Here is a 24,323-nt window from a genome sequence, read left to right as displayed (position 1 = left end):
AATATATATATATGAGAGAGAGAGAGAGTACATTTTGAGTGCAATTTTACTATTTTAATCTGTGTGTGTGTGAGAGAGAGAGAGTACATTTTGAGGGTAAATTTAACTACTTGTTAATTTCCTTTTTATACTTATCCACTTCCACATATTTGGTTTGATAATGTTATATTGGATTGTTGGCATTGCTTATAGAATATTCATTGTTAGTATATTCTCCTAGGTCCTTTTCGTTTGCTTTTAAATCTTTTATTATTATTTTATTTCACAGGAGCTCACAAGAGTGAATGTCTCAATTCATATTCATCACTTGACCTTGAGACATTTTTTTGCTTTTTATGTTAGAAGATTTACTCCCTATAGTGTGTGATATCCTGGAGTCAATCTTTTATCTATTAGTGATTCGATATTATTGACATTAGCATGACCTTTAATTTACATGATTTCATGTTGTATAGTGGGCATATCTTTTTCAGCATTTCATTTTAGATACAAGAGAACTCATTAAGTAGATAGACGGTGAGATTATTTTAATATATGCATAAATTGCTTATGAGTATTACAATAAAAATAATGTTAGGTCGGGTTTGAGATTGATAAATTAGTTTCATAATCAATCATCGGTACTATTTAATGTCAACTTTTCTTGTATCTTTAATTGTGTTCAAATTTTTATTTAGTTTAGTTGGAGTTTCATATGACTTGCAATCAATCTTTTTTTTTTCTCCTAAAAATTCTTTTATGTTAATTTTGCTGAGAGCTAATTTTTTTTTTAATTAAGCCACTTTTATACCTAGGAAGTATTTAAGTTTTCAGTGTTATTTCATTTCAACTTTTATCGTGAGTTCTTTACTGAGTAATTCCTTTCTTTTATTGTCGTCACATGCAACAATTATGTTGATATTTATATAAAAATTGAAATTTTTCTATCAATGAAATATTTTATGCATGAATTTTCTAAATCTAATAAACAGAACCCTTTGGAGATTGCTTATGATCATATGGTGCCTTTTTAAGTTTGCACACCTTATTTTTTATGTAGTGATTTATGGTTGATGATTCATAAAAAAATTATTTTCATTTCCTCATGTAAAAGTCTTTTTTCATGTCATATTGTTACATGGACCATCCAAGATCAGGGACCAAAGAAATTAAGATTTGAATCATATTTATTTCAGCAATACGAGCAACCATTTTTGGATAACTTATTTCATATAATTGAGTATAATCTTTGGTATCAAATCTTGCTTTATATTTTCCCAAGCTTTCATTTGTGTTATATTTTAATTTGAAAACGCACTTGCGTCCTATATTTATTTATTTATTTATGGTAGCTCAACGGTCTCCTAAGTTTGGCCTTTTTTAGATCATTCATATCTCTTTTTTGGCATATTTCTAATTCTTATTTTCAACTTCTCAGATAGGATTTATAATATTTTAATAATGTTGGAGCTAATATATGTAAGGAAGGCTTTTTGTTTGGGAGAATTTTTGCAACGATGTGTACTAAGTTATGGGGTATAAAGGAGAATGTTTGGTAATTGGTTGATCATTAATGTGGGCATTATGCTATGACGAATTTGAATGGAGCTTGTTAGAGACTTTAGATTGGCTTTGTCCTTTAATAGACTTAAAGAGGTGTTTTTGTAGTTGAGATATCTAGGAGAAGATGTTAAGTTCATTAAAATTTTCTTTCATTTGGTTTTTTTCCACTTGTGGTTAAGTGAATGAATGAGAAATATGAATTTTCTCTTTACTTGGTGATTTGGGAGTCCTCAACTACTTTTTTTTTATTGCTGGGACAATTTTTACATTTTTGAAAATTGTTGGCTAGATTTGTCATGTGATCGATCAATTTCAGGAGAACTATTTGTGGCATTAATAGCAGCAACAATAAGCCTTTATTCCACTAAGTATATGACAGGCGGAAAAATTGTGGAGGGTACTTTTATGCAGGACCTTGCTTATAAAGTGTGTTATTCGTTCTATCAGAAGAATCCAATTGTTGAGAAACTTACACACATGTTTATTGTTTACTATATTGATTTAAAAAAAAAATGTTGGTGTGTGATTCAGGGCAAATTTGCAGGCTTTGATTATTTGATTTAAAGGCATTTGCTTCATGATTTTAGCCTTATTAGCCATTAATGTTGAAATAATGTCAACTTGGTTATATTGATATTACTTGACATCTTTTTTGGTCCTTGATCTATTATAGATTGAGCACTTAAAAATCTTTAGCTAAAAGTGCGGAGGGGTAGTAGCTCAGACTAGTAATTTTTTTATTATTTTTATATTTTTTATATATTATTATTTTTTTGTTTTTTTATTGATCTTTCTTTAGAAGATTTTTCTTTTTGATTACTGAGATGGGATTTAGATGACCTTATGTTGGGAGGTGGGTCTTTGGGCTCGTTGCTACTTTTTGGTCTAGCCTTGTTGTGGCCCAAGTCATTATATACATCTTAAAGTTGATAGGGGCTTTGGAACCTTGACGATGAGATTGATTGACGCGGGCGTCCAGTGCCTAGGCGCAACACCCTTGCCTTAGACCGGTTTGGTTCAGGCAGAGGAGAGATCTACTGTTCCTTCCAGGCCGAGTTTTTTCTCCTATTTACCCTAGGTCTATATAAGTTATTGTTATGGCGTTTTAAGGTAGTGCCAAGTCATTATATACATCTTAAAATTGATAGGGGCTTTGGAACCTTGACGATGAGATTGATTGACGCGGGCGTCCAGCGCCTAGGCGCAACACCCTTGCCCTAGACCGATTTGGTCCAGGCAGAGGAGGGGTCGACTGGTCCTTCCAGGCAGAGTCTTCCCTCCTATTTACCCTAGGTCTATATAAGTTGTTGTTATGGCGTTTTAAGGTAGTGCTTCGTATGTTTTATGTCGGGACAACCATCGACGTCTCTAGTTCTTCCTTCTAGGGATGTTTCCAAGGGCGAGTGGTATTTCGACTCTATCTCATTTTAGAGGGGTGACTACCCTCGACTTATCTTTTGGCCACATCCTTCCCTCTGCCATCGCCATCGCCATCGCCATCGCCATCGCCGTACCTGTTGTAGCAGCCCAAAAACAATCCTCCTTGGCTATTTTTCTGCAGTTCCACTTTGCTGCCACGTTTCAAATGTTTTCCAACTTGACCTCTGGCTAGCGGATAACTCTCCTTGATGTCTTCATGCAGGAGCACCTATTCCACCTTGCCCTTTAGTCACTGGATTGCTCTCCTTGCTGTCTTTCTGCAGCCGCACCCTTTCCACTAGCCAACTTCCCAGCTGCTAGCCACCCCTAGGCCTGCTGTCCTTCCCCTGTCATCCCCAACCGCAAGTCCTCCACCTTCCTACCTTCTTATCTACTTGCAGACTAACCTTAGCTCCTCTCCTCCACTTGCAGCAAACTGCCTTTCTTGCCCTTCCTCTTTTTTCCAATTGCAACCTTCCACCTTCCGTCGGACAGTCAACTGCCACCCTTCCACTACAAACCGACCACCAACCCTTTGGGACACAACCTTAACTACTTTTGTGTTGCGTTTGTTGTTTTTTTTTTCGTTTTAAGTATGGTTGATTATAATTCCTCACTTGCTTTCAGTAATATTATTTTATTTTCTCATTGTTGTTGGTTAACTCTGGTACATTTGGTATTTGAGGTAGTCTAACTCTTGACCTTGGGTTACCTAAAAACCCTACTACCTAACCCAAAATTTTTTTCCCACCCGACGTCACACCCATACATGCTATCCCACTTGCACCTGAACTCTAATTATGTGATCGAGGAGACAAGTGTTGGACACCGATTAGGAGTTTACCTTGAAAGAGATGCAATTGGAACTCTGTTGAGTGCTATAAAGGTACATTGAATTTGAGGAAATGACCCAAGGAGAGGTTATTGTTGAGCGTGATTGCGAGATTTGGCTAGGAGAGAGAGGGTAACACCTGGATCCCTTATGTAGGGATGATTCAAGTGAAGAGGAAGGCAAACTCTAATGCTATAAGATTTATTATTAGAGGATCGAGAGATGAACTGCTTGGCGGAGAGTACAAGGATTTCGAGGGAAGAATGAATTCAAAGGATTTCATAGAGTGGTTGTCAATCGTCAAACAAATTTCGAATACAAGAGGTGCCAGTTGACCATAAAGTGAAGCTTGTTGCTATCAAACAAACGAATAGCGCTTCATTGTAGTGGGAGAATCTGAAGAGGAAGAGACATGGAGTAGGGAAAAACTAGATTACTACCTGAGAAAAGATGAAGGAGATTTGGAGGCATTACTTACACTCACACTATCACCAAGATATTTTTTTGATGCTTCACTACTTGCAACAGGGGAACTATTAGTGGAGGATTACACAAAGGAATTTATGCAACATAAGCTGAAATTTGAGCTAGCAGAGTTAGAAGAGCACGTGATTTCTAGGTACATGGGAGGCCTAAAGCTTTCCATCGTTAACGTATTTCAACTTCAACTTTACTAGTCGTTGGGTGATGTTCATACTTTGACACTGAAGGTGGAGAGACAACAAAAACAGAGCAAGAACCCATCACCATTCAGAAAGCTACCCACAGTTGGAGTCTTCAATAGTGGCACACATAGGGGAGTTGAGAAGACTGGTCAGAAGAATGATAGAGCCGCTCATAGTGAGAAGAAGCCCGAGAAGAGTAGCATGCTCAGTACAGTGCCAGTTAGGAAATGTTCCAGTTGTCTTGGATATGGGCATATTTCTTTCAATTGCCCCACCAGCGGAGTTGTCTCATTCGCCGAGCAGGGTGCAGTAGAGGAGGTGAGCGAGGAGGTAGCTTAAGAATAGGATGCGATGCTTGTGGTTCGATGTGTCCTTCAAATTGAGGCTACGAGGGGGTAATAGTGGCTTCATAATGATGTATTCTACACCCATTGCACTGTGAAATGAAATGTATGCAACCTCATCATCAATAAAGGTGAGAGTAAGAATGTGGGGTCCACAAAATTATGGATAAGTTGAGCATCGCGACTCAGAGGCTTTCCAACCATATTCCTTGATGTCAGCATTGATAGGAGCTGGTTCGTGGAGTTTTATATTGAGAATCAACATTAGGATCAGGTTTGGTGCTATGTAGTGACGATGAATTTTAGTCACATCATGTTGGGGAGATCGTGGTAGTTTGATCTTCTAACTAAGCACGATATATTAAAACAACTACTCATTCACAATAAATGTGAAACACATTATTGTCATATCTTATATAGAGTCCGAGCTTATCAGTGATCTTGCCAGTAAAGAGGCACCAGTGAGACAAATTTTGGTGATGATAAAGGGTAGTAAGACTGAAGGGCCGATATTAGACACAGGGCAACCGCTATAGAGATAGTTACAGGGCACCCTGATTGCTAGCTTGCTGCTAGAGCTGCCACTGTTAGGAGTTCAATCTATCCTCACGTCGAATAGGGATGAGCTAATCTTGGGCTACTTTTGGAAGACCCCACAATGTATTCTTGACGCGAAGTCCCAATCAGTTAAACACTGTATCCTCTGATAGTTGGACAAATATTGATTACTATTTGCAAGTGGGGAAATATTTTCATGTGTCTTGGGAGACGGTGTAATTGACAGTGGGATCCAAATGCTTATATTGACGCAGTCGAAGATCCTCCAACCTTAGGAGGTTACAAAAACTTCATAACCTTTAACGTACAGACAAAAGCTTCGACGAATGAGGTCGATACAGGCTTTCAGTGTCCAGACACGGTTTATTGCCTTGGACTGGTTTTGATCTAGGCAGAGGAGGCACCGACTAGTCCTTCCAGGCAGAGTCTTTCCTTCTATTTGGAGTGGGTTCACTCCTATTTACTCTAGGTCTATATATGCCATTGTTATGTTGTTTTAGGATAGTGCTTTGTATCTTTTCTGTTGGGATAGCCATCTACACTTCCAGTTCTCACTTTTAGGGATGTATCCAAAGGCGACTAGTGCTCTGCTTTTATCTTGTTCTAAGGTGGTGACTATCCTCGACTTCCCCTTCCGCAGCATCCTTCCCTTTGTAGCCATCGTCGCCGTCGCCATCCTCGTACCTACTGCAGCTGCTCGGCAATAGTCCTTGGCTATTTTTCTACTGTTCTTCTTTGCTACTACCTTCAAGATCTGCCCTTCAGCCGCTAGATAGCTCTCATTATCGTCTTTTGTAGCCGCATCTCTTACACTTATAGCTCTCATTATTGTCTTTTGCCAACCACATCTCTTACACCTTGCTCTCTAGCCATCAAAATGTTCCCTCTGCTATCTTTCTATAGTTGAACCTTATCCACCAACCAACCTCCCAGCCACAAGCCACCCCTGCGCTGGCCACCCTTCGTCTGTCATCCCTAACTAGAAGCCCTCTGCCTCTCTGTCGTCTTCCCTACCTGCTGGCCAACCACAGTTTATCCTTTCCACCTGTAGCCAACCGCCCTTCTTGCCCTTCCACTGCTTTCCAACCGCAACATTCCGCCTTCCTTCCTACGGTCAACCACCACCCTTTTCACTCCACCTAACCGAGCACTCTCTTTAGGATACAACCTTTATGTTTGCCAATTGTTTTTTCCCCTTTTAAGTGTGTTCGGTTGTAATCACCAATTTGCTTTTACTAATAATATTTTGTTTTTCCGTTGTTGTTTAACTTTGGTGTCATTGATTTTAATAAAGTGTCTCTTTGGGACAACTGCAAATTATTTATAATCTGCTTATTTGCAGATTATCTTGATAATCTGATAATCTATATATTGTTCTGATAAGCTTGCTGGTTGTTTGTAGGAGCTTATTCATAACAACTTATTTGTAGCTATTTCTGGATAAATGACAATTATACCCCTGTTAAGTAATACTGTTTGCAACAGAACTGTCTGGGCAATATATAATTGATACAACATAAGCAGAAAATCAATACAGAATAGTTTTAAAAAATAAGATACAATCCTCACGCGTGAGTATCAAAACTGATATAATAAAAAGAAAAATAATTACAAATACAATTAAAACTATTAAAATGTTTATTTTAAAACCCTGACAACGTATGTCATCAGCTGCATTGTCCTCCTGGGAAACCATCGTACCTCGATCACTGTCGGCAGTGGAATATTCCGAAATGTTGACCAAACGGAAGAAACCGCATCTCGCGGAAACGCCCCCTTGCGACAACTGTACAACTTTTCCCGTAACTGTGAGCCTGTCGTGAGGTTAGTAAAGGAGTATGTTGTCCGCAGTAACACAACACAACTCGGGAGGTCCCTGAAATCCTAGAGCTCATGTTTCTATAGAGATAGAAACAGTAAAAATAATTAGTCTGATTAGAAAATTAAATTAAAATTTAGTTATCTACAAGATAATTAAATAAACGAAAACTGTGCCAAACCAAAAAGCATAAATAAAAAAAATGTGAGTTTGAGGTTTCAGTAACTACTACACCAATCCACGAGTTTGTCACTACAAGGAGATAGTGGACCTCGAAAAAATGAGTTCTCGGTTGCCTTTAACCTACACGGGACGAACGTCCTGGGTTACTTGTGCCTATCACCAAAAAAGGCCATCCAGTAAATCCTCATATACCGATGCACTGAAAAGAAAAGAGGACCTAGGTTGCGTCCTTTAGGATTTCGCACGCAATACCATTGAGATACGAACACTCTACGCCAGATGTGCATATCACCAAAAAAAATACCATCTAGTAGATCCTCGTAAGCCAGTGCAGCAAAAAGAAGAGAATATCTCGGTTGCCTTTATTAAGATTTCACATGCAACATTAAAAAACAACAATGAACCGACAATCTAAAAGAACTCATAAGGTCATATTTTTTATCATTGACCTCACAAATCAAAAAAAAAAAACAAAGAAAGAAAAACAATCTTAAACATGTTAGTATTATAAATTTGAAAGTACAATGTAACAGACAAAATATATAGTAAAATTATAAATTTCAAATTTACAATGCAACAAAATACATACGAAAAAACATATAGTCTGAAGAATAAAGATTGAGTCAATCAACAACCACATATAACATCTGTGATACACTCCCTCAAAACAACCATTTCGACTCCACCTTCACCGTCTTGAATGTCAAATTCAGTGGGCTCCATGTCATCCTTAGATATAGAATGCCTAACTTAGAGTTCTGAAGGTTCTGGAGCGACATGCATTTGTTCATCGTCAACCATACTGAAGTCCATATTTGTCGAGAGGGATGTCATCAGATGAAGTTATGGAGTGCCACAGTGACCACCACAATATGCACCTGTTTGAAAAATAGGCACGACAACATATCACGTAGGATGATTAGTTTATTCTTCCAAACCCAAAATGTCCTTTCAATCACCCCGCGTAAGTAAGAGTGTCGTTTGTTTAACATTTCTTTTCTATCACGGGCGGTGCCAATTGCTCTGTTGAAATAAAAAATATGGTATTTGGTGTTTGAATAGGGTTTCGGGTACCCCATCTGCATCGGATATCCAACATCCACCAAATAATATTTCTTTGTTATGAAAAAATTATTAGTGACAAATAATACATATAACTAATAGGTTTAAATAACTAAACAAACGTGGAGGCGGACGAAGGAAACACTGCATACTATTCCTAATTGCATAGGTGAAAAGACGCTGTCATGTACACTATCATTCCATCTAGCCATAAAAAATGTGAAGTATATGTTGAAGTCACATATTGCTATAACATCTTGGGTAGTTGAACCACTCGGGTGAATGTAAGTCACCTTTTCGTGGCTAGAAAGTCGGGCATCAACGTGAGTACCGTCAATTTCCCCAATGCAGTTCTGCTTAGCATCGTTAAAAACTAATTACATTATGAAGTGAACGTAATGCAATAATAAAACTTATCTTGAAATATGTCATGTAACGTTGATCTTTAGCAATTTCTGCTAAAGTAGTAGCGAATGATGGATTCTCTAGCTTAATGATGGCGATGCTAAGCTAACAAGTGATTGCAGACCTTTGGAGAAGTATAAACTAATTGTTTCTGAGGAATGCTGAAATCGTTCCATAGCTCTTCTAACTGATTCGTTCTGAGATAGAATGTATACTGCTATTGTCAACACCTCCCTAGTTGTCGCTTTGGAAGAACCTTGGAGGCTGTGGTTAAGACATAGCTCATGAAGATCAATAAAAATCGGGGCAGCCATACAAAAAATATTGCCGAACATTATTGGATGTCCAACAAGTATCTCACCCACTCATTTGTCCCTAACAAAGGAGGACGTCATGCATGGTGTTAGAGCAGTGATAGAGCGGTAGTACTCCAACAACAATACGACAATCGCCGCAACCCATGTCATTCTTTTCGGAGCTCTTGCTGCCGATCCATTCTAATGAATTAAGTTATGATGAAAGAAAATGTGAACAAATAATAACACCAAAATGAAATAACAAAAATATCAACGACTTTAAAACACACAAATGAATTACAAATAATTGTTCTGAAAAATAAATAAAACTGTTGAAATTCAATACAAATAAAGACTACTGACATCAATCTATAAAATCGACTCATTCGTCAACCAAAACACGTAAATATTCAACATGCAACTTGGGCAGCAGTGCCATGAATATTTGCCTTCGAGTCGGGTCCTTAATCAATTTAGCACATTTTACATAAAAGTGCTCATCAACCACAACTTCTGGAAGAACATCCAAAGCTATAATAAAATCTACGATGCTGTTGTCAGGTGGAGCAGTAGTTGGGGGGGTTGCAAAAGTATCAATCATTTTATCTATTGAGCTTTTCACTAAAATGTCATTATCTTTTCCCCTTTTCCTAAGCTTGAGACTCTTTTACTGGCAACTGGACTATCTCCTTCTGGTTAGTGCTAGACCCTTCATCGTTAGTCGTAACCTGCTCGGGTGGCAAATCATCTGGTATGCTTGCAAACCCTAACCTACTTGGGTTGAATGCATGCTTACCCGTCGCGACGACCCCCTTAAAAATTACGTCCAATTTATCTTCCAACTCCTGGTCAATTCCACACAGCTTATATTTTTTAGCTGGTGGTTTCTCCTGCAACGTTGGGAACAAAAATGATAATAAGCCAAAGTAGAGTATATTTATTACCTTTAATTTCTCAACCCACAATTCGTTTGGAGCATTAATGGGATCTCAATCCAACTCGGTGGATCCCCGTTTCAGCTTCTTCCATATCTTTCACTCCTTTAATTGATCATATTTTCTTTTAAATTTGAGCATGTCGTAATCCCTTCCCGTCAATTCTTTGAACCTCTTCGTAATATTTTGTCAATCTTGTTAAACTACGTGGTTGACCTATTTCCAAGCTCAATTTTTTTAGTTCGAAGATTGCGAAAAATGTTCGTTACTTATCCTACATTGCTGACGAACCCCCTTCATTCGTCTTAGCCATGTTGCAACTAAATGAAGAATTTATAGTTAAACAAATTAACTTAACATATAACAAGAACATCTTGTTAGACCATTATACAATGAGGCTGAACTAATTCAAATTAAATGCCACAAATCAGAGAAGAATGAAAAAAAAAATCTGAAAACATTGGAAATAGGGGCTCAATCATTAAACAATGAGAAAAAAACACCAGAAAATATTAGGATCCCATGATTATCACCAAGTATGAAGACATTTATCTATCTTGTGCACTCCAATATCAGGAATCAACTCATAACCACCATAAGCTTTCCAGGTGGGGGAGAAAAATCTTTTTGTTGTTATGATGTCACATTGATTTCATGCATCTCTGCCTTCTCAATTCAAATATTATCACTAAACATATTAAGTTGAGATATTAATGAACACTGCTCTCATCTAATTAGTCGTGGCACGATCTTAGCATCATTCCATTATATAACCAAAAAAGCTATCAGCCTCCAAAGAAAGATCGATAACAGAAAACCAAAAGACGAAGGTTGTTTAATCAGTTGCCTTTAGTGATGAACCATTCATGAAGTTAATTTTCATTGACTTTTTAGAAGAATATACAAACATCTCTATGTAGTAACACATACATACGTAGACATAGTAGTACTGATAAGTAAGATTCTAGTTTTCAAATCCAATGAGAATTATATAGTAACACATACAAATATAAACATAGTAGGACTGATTTTAACCTTAAACAACTCATAATAAACAACTGTGAAATGTGCAGTGACAGACATTTTTATGTAAGCTTCAAAAAATACCTATAACGCTACATTAGCTACCAGTGATATGCATACATACCAACCAATTCTTTTGCATTTACACATGAAATTTACACATGAAACACCTAAAAACACCTAAAACGCCACCTGTAATAATATGCACAAACTTTGCATACATACCAACCAATTCTTATGCATTTACACGTGAAACACCTTAAACAACACCTGTAATCATATCCAAAAGCTTTGCATACATAGCAAACATTCTTTTGCAAAAAAAAATTGCCTCCAATTCAAAGCTCTAAACTATCTTAAACGATGGTGGCATGATAAAAAGATATAAATATGTGTAAATGCAAAAAATTCTTCCCAATTCACAGCTCCAAACATTCTTATGCAAAAAATCTGCTTCCAATTCACAAGATTTGCAAAAAATCTACCTTAAACAATGGTGGCATAATAAGAAGGTATAAACATTAACAACTTAAGAACAAACACAACTTTAAACTGCCATGTAACCATCCAACAAGAACAACTCATTCCAATATGCTTCCTTCAAGCCCAATTGCACTGAAAGCATAGCTTGCTCTCTTAGCAAATCCAAACAAAGAAACATACTAAAATGTCAAGATGAAACCCCAAGACAGAAACCTACTGAAATCACAAACTCTAAATAATTGGGAAGAATAATTTGAGAAGAGGAGAAGAAACATACTGAAATGCCAAACGCATTCGAAAAATGATAAAATTGCATACAAAAAATCACTTGAAAGCCCAACATTTTCCAACGAAATCCAACTGAAGGGGCACCAACTAACGAAATTCATTCCATTCAATACTTACAGATCGACCGTTAAGAGAGGGTTTTTCGGGCAGATACGAGGCGAAGGAGCAGTGAGGAGTCGATTCGAGCACGAGGAGTTTAGAGATAATAAGGAGGATCTACATATGATTTTTATTGATTTAGAAAAATCTTATGATAAGGTTCCAAGTGATATCGTTTGGAGAGTTCTTGAGAAGAAAGGTGTTAATATGACTTATATTCAAGTCATTGAAGATATGTATAGAAGAACTGTTACTTGTGTTTGGACAGAAGGATGATTGACCAATTATTTATCTATTTTTGCTGGTTTACATCAAGGATTGACTTTAAGCCATATCTTTTTGCTTTAGTTATGGATGGTCTTACTGGACCCTAACAGGAAGATGTACCTTGGTGTGTATGATTTTTGTTGATGATATTTTTGTTATGGATAAGGAGAGTAAAAACTCTGGAAAAACTTGAATTATGGGAGTCTACCTTGGATTCTAAAAGCCTTCGTTTGAGTAGAACTAAAACTGAATACATGGAATGTAATTTTAGTTGTAGTAGCTCTAGTGACAAAAATGTAAATATGGGTGATCAAATCATTAAAAGGTGTGAACGTTTTAGATATCTCGGGTGAATTGTTCAAAGTGATGGTGATATAGATGGGGATGTTATTAATAGAATTCAAGTTGGTTGGTTGAAGTGGAGGAATGCTTTGGGCCTATTGTGTGATAGAAAAATACCGCTTAGACTGCTACAATTCTCTATGGTGCTGAATGTTGGCCTTTAAAAGAGAAGCATAAAACTAAGTTAAGTGTTGTCAAGATGAGAATGATTAGGTGGATGAGTGGCTTTACACTTAGAGACAAATTACAAAGTGAGTATATCCGGGATAGGGTTGGTGTAGCTCCAGCGACGGACAAAATTGGATAGAGCCGTCTTAGATGATTTGGTCACATTAAACGTCGACCATCTGATGATTCGATTAGGAGAGTAGATGTTTTAGATTCGACTTATGCTAAGAAAAACATAGGTAGACCTAGGAAGACTTGAGCATATTGTATAAAAAATGATCTTAATTTATTAGAATTAAATGAAAATATGCACTAAATAGGTTGCAATGGAGAAAAAAGATTCATGTAGCCGGAAAAAAGATTCATGTAGCCGAATAGGTTGCAATGGAGAAAAAAGATTCATGTAGCCGACCCCGGGCAGTTTATTTGGTGCGCAGTTTATTTGGTGCGGTGGCGTTTTGAAAACACACTTGGCCTGTTTGGGTAAACTGCGTTTTGCCAGTTTATGCATTTTCAAAAAACAAAAAACATCGTTTTCACACCGCACCTATCTAAGTGCGGTGACAGCTTATTAGCAGCGGTCTGACTTTTCCAAAAAATTAAAAATTTGTAATAGCCATCGCACTTAGTTTATCAGCAGATTATTCAATAAGCTGCAGCTGCACCAAACAGACCCTTAGTGGGATAAAAGTTTTACTGTTGTTGCTTGTTCATCTACTTTTCATGGGAGCACTCACTCTCAAAATTATGTAAATGCAAATTATTGTTCTTTTAATTTAGCTTAATTAATGGTAAGATTTAGAGAGAAATAACTGAATAACATTTATGTAGTAATTATATAATCATAATAGAGCTTTTATCAATAAACATATAAAATCAGGGAATAGTAATTATGAAATAATCACAATAGTACATGAATTGAAGAGTAGGAGATTATCGATGAGGTGACATCGAAAGTAGAAGTAAAGAGGGTAAAAATTTAATCGAGTGTGATGATATCTGATGTAAATTATGAAGGTGTTTGACACTCGCTAATCATTTGAATGAATGTTATTCATTTCAAGTTTACCTAATAATTTTTAAAAGATTATCATTGATGATATTTTTTGGTTAGAATGTTAGCAATTTATTCTCCTTTGGTTACAACTAGTATCTTGATTAGCCCGCTGCCTACCATCTTCTTTATAAGGTGCTTATCAGCTTAAATATACCTCGAAAGGTTATGTTGCATGAGATTATGTGCAATATCGATGACTAAATTTTTATTATGATAGAGTTTTATAATACCTCCATCTAACATTTAAATCTTCTAAGATAGTTCTTTTGCCAAAGCAACTCATAGATCTTCAGTGCCATACTTCCACAATTCCATTCTATGCTAAATTTTACCACTATTTCTTATTTTCTTAGTTATGCAAATCATGAGGTTGCATCTTAAGAATTTAAATGCCCTAAAGTTGGCTTCTCGTCAACCTTGCACCCCGTTGCACGTGTGTATACTTCGAGTGTTAAATCATCCACTTTTTTTTAACTATAATTCTTTTCTCGGAGTTTTCTTGAAATATTTTAGAGTTTTATATACTACTCTAAGATGCATTTCTTTTGGATTGAAAATGAATTGTTGGCCGTGCCAACAATGCAAGTAATTTAACGTTTCATATGTGAGAAGTATACAAGTTTTTCGACTAGTTTTTGATAGGAGATTTTTTCTAAATATTATCTTTTGGAGTATCTCCAAAATTTTGATTAATTGTATGGGTTCTTGACAAATTGACATCTTAACTTGACCCATTTCTTTCAATTGGTTTGCTTTTTATTTTTGTTTTAATATGAAGATTTATGTTGAGAGTATGTCATCTTAATAATAAGGAAGATTTTAGCTTACATAATTATTTTATTCTAATGTCTCGAAGTATTCTTTTCTTTTATTCCCCATTGCTCAATCTCCAATCAGCTTATCAGAAGGTATTCTTCACTTTGAATTGTTGTATTTTCTAGTCATTGTTAACTATTAAAAATAAGAGAACTTTAACTATGTTTATTTTAGCAACCAAAATAAAGTTTTCATGATAATCAATTTTATATAATTGTGTTTGGCCTTTCTTCAACTGTCTAAATTTATATGTTACTAGTGAGCCATCAAATTTATATTTTTTAGTGATGACCCATCTATATCCCGCTAGTCTCTTCTTGCTTTCTTTATCAATTTATAACTTTTATTTTTAAAGGGCATCTATTTCATCCTCATAGCATTCTTCTAATTCGAATTATTTAATTCCTTAAAGATAATGTTATGATAAAATTATTATGCAGGTTAGTAAGGAAGGATTGGTGATTATGAGAATGATTTTGTATGATAAACAAATAAGGATAAAGAATATTTAGTGAAAATTTTTGAAGCTTTATTTGCAGGCTCAATGGTTCCCTTGGCAGATTTAATGACAAGGATTTATTCAGTTATTTGGACTTATGAGAGTATGATTTTTTATTCTTAAGTAAACTAGTAATGGTTGAGTAAGAAGTGATTCCTCGATTACATGCTTAGGTGGGTAGGAGTGGATGGTTATTGAATATAGTTGTTTGCGAGATTAAGGTAGTGAAGGATAATTTAAATGAAAAAAAAAATTAATTAATGTGTGATATTTTTTCGTTGTGGTGGATATTATAAAATTGTGATTTTTTTTTCATTGAACGGGATATCAACAGACACATACACCTTTCTTGTGGGAGAATGTTAGCATTTGCACCATGTAGGAGAAGAGCTAAATGAAGGCACATTTTTTGACATTTGCATTTGTTAGCATCTGCACCATGTAGCATAATGACTTGAGGATTATTTTTTTTTGCTTTATTGGGTTATGAGCAACATATTTGACTATTTTAGGAACAATATTGTCTGAGGTATTAGAATGGGAAAATAATTTTCTTGGAATTGTGTAGGACTTTTAAACCATAAATAATTTTGTAGGTAATCGGTTAAAAATGCTTTTCCCTCATATTTGCTTTTGGATATTTTTCTAAAAAAAGGGAATTTTTTGTGGTAGCAAGTAAGAAATCATTCTTTTGTGCAACCATTTTTTTTTCATTATGGCGCTACGCAGAAGAGGAATCAATATGGTAGGTAGGATGTACTTACATCATTTTGGCTTGTTTAGTAAAAAGTTTTATGACATGCAAGTGCAATGATTGTTAAAGGACAAACTACTGAGCCTCAAAGATGTTAGATGCCGATGATAGTTTCCGTATGCCGCTACTAATGAAAAAGAAGGGATTCTTTTCTCTCATTGAATAATTCACAAATTTGTGTTTTGTTAGTTTAAGAATATCACAATGAAATTTGTGGTTTTTATATTTCTTTTAATAACAAAGTAAACATGATTTTGAGAACAACAAAGAATGAGAGTGGCTAACATTTGGGTGAAGTCATATTTTTTATTGAATTTTGTAATATCTTGAGAGAGTGATAATACTAAAAGTTTTATGGAGTTTTCTTAGTCATTGAATATCTTAATGTTGTAGAGCTCATTCCCTTTTCTAACAAGCCCAGTCTTTCTTCTCATACCTTGTTTTTAAGATGAACAATATATTGAATAAAAAACCAACTTTGTACTTGGATTTCTTAGTTAGCCTTTGGAAGGATATTATTTTGGTAAATAATTAAGTATTTGGAGCGTATGAGAGAAGTGTGAGAGATTTGTTTGTATGATATCTATCCATCAACCCAAATATTTTTTTTTTGTTGCAAGGACGAGTTTATAACTTTTATTAAGGTTCCAAGAGATATCTTTGGGAGAGTTGAAGAGAAGGAAGGTGTTGATATGACTATATTCAAGTCATTAAAGATATGTTTATTAGAGGTGTTACTTTTGTTAGAACAGAAGGAGGATTGACCAAATTTTTTCTTATTTCATTTGGATTACGTCAGGATCGACTTTAAGCCCATATATTTTTGCTTTAATTATGAATGCTCTTAATGCCTTGGTGTATGCTATTCACTGATGATATCCTTCTTGTTTATAAGGCTAGAGAAAGAGCTTAGGAAAAAAAACTTGAATTATGGAGGTCTGTTTTGGAGTGTAAAGGTTTTCGTTTGATTAGAATTAAAGCTAAATACATGGAATGTAATTTTAGTATTAGTAGCTCTAATGACAGAGTTGTAACTTTAGGTGATCAAATTATTAAAAGGTGTAAACATTTTAGATATCTCAGATCTATTGTTCAAAGTGATGGTGATATAGATGGGGATGTTATTAGTAGAATTCAAGTTGGTTGGTTGACATGGAGGAATGCTTTGGGCCTATTGTGTAATAGAAAAGTATCGCTTAGACTGAAAGGACAATTTTATAAGATGGTGGTGATACCCGTAATGATCTATGACGCAGAACGTTGGCCTTTAAAAGAGAAGCATAAAATTAAGTTAAGTGTTGTCGAGATGAGAATGCCTAGGTGGATGCTAGGTGGATGAGTGGCTTTACTGGATGAGTGGCTTTACCTTAGAGACTAATTACGAAATGAATATATTTGTGATAGGGTTGGTGTAGCTCTAGTGGCGGACAAAATTAGAGAGAGTCATCTTAGATGATTTGTTCACACTAAGCATCGAACATCCGATGATTTGATTCGGAGAGTAGATATTTTAGATTTGACTTAGGTTAAGAAAGGCAGAGGTAAACCTAAAAAGAGTTGGGCATATTGTTTAAAAATTGATCTTAATTTATTAGAATTAAATGAAAAATTGACACTCAACAGGACACGACGGTGAAAAAGGGTTCATGCAGTCGATCCCAATTAGTGGGATAAAGTCTTTTTGATGTTGTCGTTGTAAGGACAACAATTTATGAAATAAACTTACTAGTGGAATTGATCATATGGTATACAGCTCCAAAGTCAACTATTTAAGAGCTTGCAATGGGCTTCTTTGATTATTTAAGGCATGAGAAGAGATGGTAATGCTTCAAAATACTAGAGAATCACACATGATAGATATTTTTTCAGGTACTAATAAACATTTTTTTTTTCGTTTATTACTTATAAATCCCCAATGTGCTTTTTGCTTTGAAGAATTTGTGAAACCAGCTCGATCACTTTTGGTAGTTCATTTCATTCAACTTGTATTGTTAAATCCCTCAATTTTAAAAATTCCAAAACTATAAGGGTAATGTGGGTGTTGGTTTTGGTTGTGCATGGAGAGTGACTTTATGGTTTTGCTCACATAAACAATATAGAACACAAGAAATAGAACTATATAATTATGGAGGATGTGACAGTGAAATAGATTGCGACAATGTGACGATGAAGGCTACAATAAGGAGAAATATTTTGGTCAATATGGTGAGAATGTTGTTTTAAAAAAAACAAGAGAAAATAAAGAGAGTGCAACGATGATGACGGCAAGATTGTGATAATGTTTCGAAGAATGCTGCTATGAAGGAAATTAAATAAAGAAAAATCTTAGGTCTACAATGCCAGGTTAAAAATTTGAGAGAATTGGTTCAGTTTTTCAGTACGGCATTTGTTAGTATTTATATAATCGTGTGACAACTTTTAATAAAAAAACATACAAAATGAAGGAATGATATTACAGCCGTCTACAGTTTTGCTGAGTAGGCTGTAGGGATCTCATAGATTAATGAGATTGTAGTGGAAGAGGAAGGTAGAGGCTAGATGTTTTGATGATTTTGGGGCCTAGCTAACAAAATTTATTGAGGCATTTAACAGTAAATTTTAATTTAATTACGTTCTTCTTACTGCTTTGCTATGTCCCCATATCCTGAGAATAACAAAAGCTTAATTATCCTTGAAAAGCTTACCTTCAATGGCTACCTGTTAGTGAAAACTAAGTCCGTGTTGGCGTCATTCCTTGGTTTTACCATTCATTTTTCATTAGGATTTGGTCCTTAGCACGTCTGGGCCAGAATTTACTGGGCATTGTCCTAAAAAAATCAAACCAATTTTCCCTGGCCTTTATTTGGCTTTTCCTATCCAGTGTTGATGAATACAGTTTACTGGTGACTTCATTTTTTCTGTTGAGACTTATCGTGTACTTTGTTTTTCTTGTTACACTTTGGTATCTAGATGGTATATTTTGGGACCAAATAATGAATAGGATTGGTCTATGGGAAGGATGAAAAGGTAGATCAATAGTAACATGGTCAGAAGTTGTGCGGTGAGATTGGACAAAATAGAATTAAAACCTCATGGTGTTCAATAGGTCTAGTGAAGGATAATTCCTGAAAAAGCTATGCTAGGGCTAATGATGATGTTGAATCCTATTTTTGCTAGAAACTTTTGATGCGAGTTGAAATTTTTTAAATGTTGTGTATCCAACAATGTTTCTCATTTTCTTTTGTTCTAGTGATAGCTTACTTTAGGCATCTATACTTATGGTACTGTTGATAATGGGTTAATGTTGATGCGAGGTAGCCGTGCATTTGACATAATATGTTCCCTTTCAATATATTCCTCTTAAATATTCTTTGACAAGTGCCATTTCTAGGAGGAGTGCCAACGATTGAGGCAAAGCATTAAATGCGGGCTTATTGATCGACTAAAACTGGTAAGATGTGCTTATAGAGCTTAACTACTTTTCTTTGGACAGAGCCAATGTTGTAAATAATTGTATTTTCTTTCATGTTATTTAGAATTTCCATCTGTTCTATATACTTCAGGGCTACATTCAGGAGAAGGCCAAGGTTCTTCATGCAGTGAGAGTCATTGACGTAAGTTTCTTATTATGTGTTCTTTCTTCTAAAGGTCAATGCTAGGTTTCATGTCGTGCAGGGCAATATGTTTTGCCTGAGCATGCCTATGATCTGTATTCTAACTTATTATGCAGTCAATTGAAACTGAGAAGTTACGGCTTAGCCACCTCCGTGATCGTGCAAGTGAAACAGGTCGCAGAAAAGAATATCCTTACAGTTTATAGCCTATTAATATTATTATTTTTCATGCTCAAGCTGTTGATAGTGTCTTTTAGGCTCATTTATCATTTATGGGTTTTCTATGGTTTTACTTTAACATTTCTTTCATTTTGCTGAATTATTTTCTCTAATTCAATATGCTTCAAAATTGACTTTGGCTTCTTGAATGTTTTCTCTATTCTGCTTCTGGTTCCTTAAACCATCTAATACTGCCCACATCACTGTCTTTGTGTGCTTTGTTGTAACGTTTTAATAGGTGCTTGTGTAATGAATTTATGTTTACCTATTTATAATTTGAAAGAATCTTTTTTCCTTGCTCATTTTGTTTTCCAATCTTTTCATCTTCTTTTTGAATAAATCTTTGTTTCCTATGTTTCAATCTCTTTATATTCTTCCTAGATACATTTTTGTTTCTGTCTTGAACAAATGTTATTTTCAATCTATCTTCTGTCCATGAGATGCAATCTAACTAAAAGTAGTCCTAATGAGAAGCCAGTTCCACAAAATTTGTGATTGTCCCTTTCTTAACTTCATTTTCTTGGTTATCCATACTGCATCAGCATGTCTGAAGGTTGAGGATATGCATTGCCTGCTGCATTGCGTTGGATACTTATATAGTTATCATTGAGACATGCAGGGGCAGAAACCAGTCTCATGTTTTAATAGGGTGGGGGTGGGGGTGACAAACTAATTTTATCAAAATAAATGTAGTGAATAGTAAATAATTCAAAATAGAACCTTCTATTTCAACTAAGTGGATATTATTTGATTTAGATATTATTTCATTTAAAATTAAATCTCAAATTCTTCCTATTGTGTGTAATATTAAACAGTAAAAATTCAATTTGACGCGTTAACATCCACTTTGAATAATATATTTCATCTAAACTAATAATAATTTAACAGCAAATCCATAAAGATAAATCTTAAGCGCAATCAAGCTTTTGATTTGACTAAAATACGAGGGAAGAAACTCTAAAAATTTAAGGAAAAAATATATTATTGTGCACAAGCTTAAAAAGCTCTGATTTTACTTAATGAGCTTATGAATATGCTCATTAAGATGCTTTACTAACGTCCAATATTGATTTAAAATTCAATATAAATTATAACTAAAAATTTAATTTACTTTAAACAAAATGGGCTTAAAAATATACTTTTCTTAAATTTCTCAAAAATGTATAGCCTTTTTTAAAATACAAATACATTATGGGAGAAAGAAAAACTGAAGTATTAGAAAAGTAAATAAAGCGTTGAGCCGGTAAAGTTTAATGTTTGTCTATTGTAAATAAGTAGGTGTTAGATATGTAAATATATAGGGATTGGGTGTTATGGATGTAAATTTTAACCCTATGTAAATAGGGATTGGGTGGTATGTATGTTAATTCCACTAGGTAAAGAACTTTCACGTTTTCACGTGGAAGGTGGAAGGCGCTTTTGTCTCACATTGCAAAGGAAATAAATATTTATGTTCTTTAAATGAAGAAGCAAAACCAATCTTTCTGGTAGGTTTAAGCGACATTTGGTTTGAAGGTTGGAGTGGAATGTTTGAAGTATTAAATAAATATTATAAAATAAATTTGATAATAAATTATTTATCTTCTATCAAATTATTGCTGCTTGATTCATGTTGAATTAGGATAAATCTGATAAAATAAAATAAAATTTAATTAAGAATAATTTAACGTGCCTAGAGAATGGGTACTGGGGCAATAAAGGCCACATTCTAGTTTTTGGGAGGGGCAAATGATAAAAGCTGGGCATATTGTTGTTTTTATGAGGGGCAAATGATAGATTTATTCATCTTAATGAATAGAATACCTAAATTTAGGAGGGGCAATTGCCCCCTCTGAGTTATACGTGGATCCGTTTCTGGAGACCTATATTTAGTTGAAGAAAATGATAACAAATAGTTTCCTATTCATGAACAGTGTTCAACCTGCCATTTTCATGTCCTATTTATTGATTGTAGTTGGAAGGTAGTGATTCAAGATGTTTAGGGATTTAGATCTTCTAGCGAAACTATAATGTAACCAATATATGTCACACAAAGGAAATTAGAATTCAGAGATACAAAATTACTAAATTAGCAGTTTTTTTTTAGCCGAAAACTAGAAAATTCAAGAATTAGAATGCAAGTAATAATGTAATGATCGAATAAATTATATGAAATCAACAAAATTTTGCATTATGTAAAATTTACAAACAATTACAATTTATTCCCCACATTTAAAATTTTACTTGTATCGAATTTGAATAAAATCAATAATTCTAGCCAGCTGATGGCAGAATATTAAAATGAAGTTTGGTAAAGGAAAGAGTTCAATAATTTAAATGAAATTTAATCCTCAAGTAGTTATGGGGGTATGAATTCCTCCAGAGATTGTCACACTTGTTTCTTTTTTGAAGGACTCATGAATCCAACTTGCACACATAAGATTAAATTTGAAACATGAAATTTATTGATGCAAAATTCTTAATTATGCGACTTGACATATTAATTTATAGATATTTTATCCCTAGGTAAGATCAAGCATTTTTACTTGTAGATTTGCCGAAAATTGAACTTTGAGCTTACCCAAAAACTTCTATTTGTGATGAGAAAAAAGATCTTTGTACTGCTGCAACTCATTACAACCATTGTGCAAGCTAAAAGCATATTTCAAGAACAGGTGAGGAGCAGTGACAACAAGCCCTAGATAAGGAGCAAAAGCGAAATCACAATAGCACATATGGAGAGCGTTTAAGGATTGAATTATTCACAAGAATAAAACAATCCAAACAACAAAATCATTGATTATGCCAATGACAATCCTATATGAATTCCAGTAATAGGTAAGGATCCATGTGTAACTTTGAATTATCCATAGACTAATGTGTGGCTTGTAATTATCCTGAAACAACATAGTTTGATCCCACAAAAACCATATAGCTTAACATCAGGAAGCTGGAAGCACATCCCGTCTGTAAGGCCATCATCACAGACATTTTCAAAATTAATTGAAACTGCAAAATAAAATAACCAGAAAATAATATAGTTAAATAAAACGTGCTTGAATAATTGATTAGTTTGATGCTTCTTTTGTGAATAAAAACACACTTTTATCAAGCTTGCTTGATTTACAAAATAAGGTCTAACAAATTTTGGGTTTATTTGGAATCACTTTTAGGGGGTGTTTGGTAGCGTCCTTTTAACATGATTTACGGTCAAATTTACTAAATACAACCAAGAAAAAAAAGCACAAGTTACACGGATTTTTAAAATTTTAGATTTAAGGTCCAAATTTTGCCTTTGATTTATGTTAAATCCAGATTTAATAAATTCAGCAAAGGGGTGGATTTAATAAATCGGATTTACTAAATCCTACTTATGTTAATCCTTCCTGCAGCCAAACACTCTCTTAATATGTTTTTGTTTTGTTTTGTTTTTTTTACTTTGATATAAAATAAAAGTATGATTGACACATTCTTTACTTTTTAAAGATGTTATAAAAATAATAATGTTGTTGACAACAATCCTAATGTCCTTCATTGGAGGAACATTGTAGAAGCAGTTTTGAATTTCGTTGTAATGCAGTAGCCTTTCAAAATGATCTCCCCTTGAAGAGAATGATGTTCTTTTTCGGTGCAATAAAGAATGGATGAACCAGACAGCCAATTGATTTTTTTGTTGCCTTTTGGCATTACTAATTCATCGTCCATTGCATTTGTTGTCATCAATCACATGCTAGAGGCATCATATTAACTCCTCTATCTCAGCCATTGAAATCCCTGCTTCCATTGTTGCAACTTTTGATAAATTAATAGAAATAGTTTGGTTTTTGTTTGTTTTGAAATTATTGTTGCCTGAGGAATCCATCGTGTTGGCAATCTCTTTGACTTTGTTTTTGAGACGACAAGCCCTATTTATAAAGGGAGTGGTTTAGCAATAATTTTTTTTTTGAAAAAGAAACACTTTATTATTTCTTAAAATAAATAAGAATGTTTGTTAGAATAGAGAATAAAACATGTAAACAAGAATAGATATTTTTCGAAGTGATCTACTCAATCCCGTATCTGAATCTCCTTTTCTTCATATGCTTCATGATTTCAAATATACTTACTATTAACACTTACATAATAAACTTATATGTATGTATATATATATATATATATACATACATATAAGTTTAGAAAAGTATGAAATCAAACTGACCTCATATTTTTCATAGTATAAATGAAAGAGCACTATACCTCAAACCCTGTATCTATCCCGAAGGATAAACACAATACTTGAGGATGAGGCTCGATCAAATAAACTAAGCATACATATAGATCGTGTGGAAGGGCCCAAGCATGACACCTTTCCCCCACGATAACCACCACATACAAATGGTTCCAAGAAAAGTGAAAATACAGAAAATTACAAGAGACCTAAATAAAAAAAAAACAAAAAATGCCAAAAAACGTAGTATTAGATAGCCAGAGAGCGACCCAATTTTGCTTTGCATGTTTCCCTAGTTCTAGGAAAAGAGCCAGTTAATAAATTAGTATGATGAGTGTCATTGCCAGTAGTGACCAAAATATCATCCAATAAGTTTCCAAGCTCGAGTCGGCCTTCAGTCTTCTTCTTCCTCCTAGAATAGACCTGTCATTTCTCATCCGAAGATTTTGACTCGCCTGATCAGTGGATT

At 34.6% G+C, this 24,323-nt stretch overlaps 1 protein-coding gene across 2 annotated transcripts in view; it reads left to right on the top strand.

Annotated features, from left to right (window-relative positions):
* LOC110026502 (zinc finger CCCH domain-containing protein 19-like) overlaps positions 1–24,323 on the top strand; it is a 101,840-nt gene that overhangs the window by 27,963 nt on the left and 49,554 nt on the right. For both annotated transcript variants that reach the window (XR_002294211.1, XM_020727459.1), the window contains exons 6-8: positions 19,227–19,286; positions 19,399–19,449; positions 19,566–19,636. Coding sequence is in view for 1 of the 2 variants with exons in the window: in XM_020727459.1 (XP_020583118.1) it covers positions 19,227–19,286; positions 19,399–19,449; positions 19,566–19,636 (182 nt within the window). In the remaining variant the exon portion in view is untranslated. The remainder of the gene's footprint in view (positions 1–19,226; positions 19,287–19,398; positions 19,450–19,565; positions 19,637–24,323) is intronic.

This window comes from Phalaenopsis equestris, unplaced genomic scaffold (genome assembly GCF_001263595.1).
Source record: "Phalaenopsis equestris unplaced genomic scaffold, ASM126359v1 Scaffold000374, whole genome shotgun sequence".
Classification (NCBI taxonomy): Eukaryota; Viridiplantae; Streptophyta; class Magnoliopsida; order Asparagales; family Orchidaceae; genus Phalaenopsis; species Phalaenopsis equestris.
This window is presented reverse-complemented; position numbering and strand designations above follow the sequence as displayed.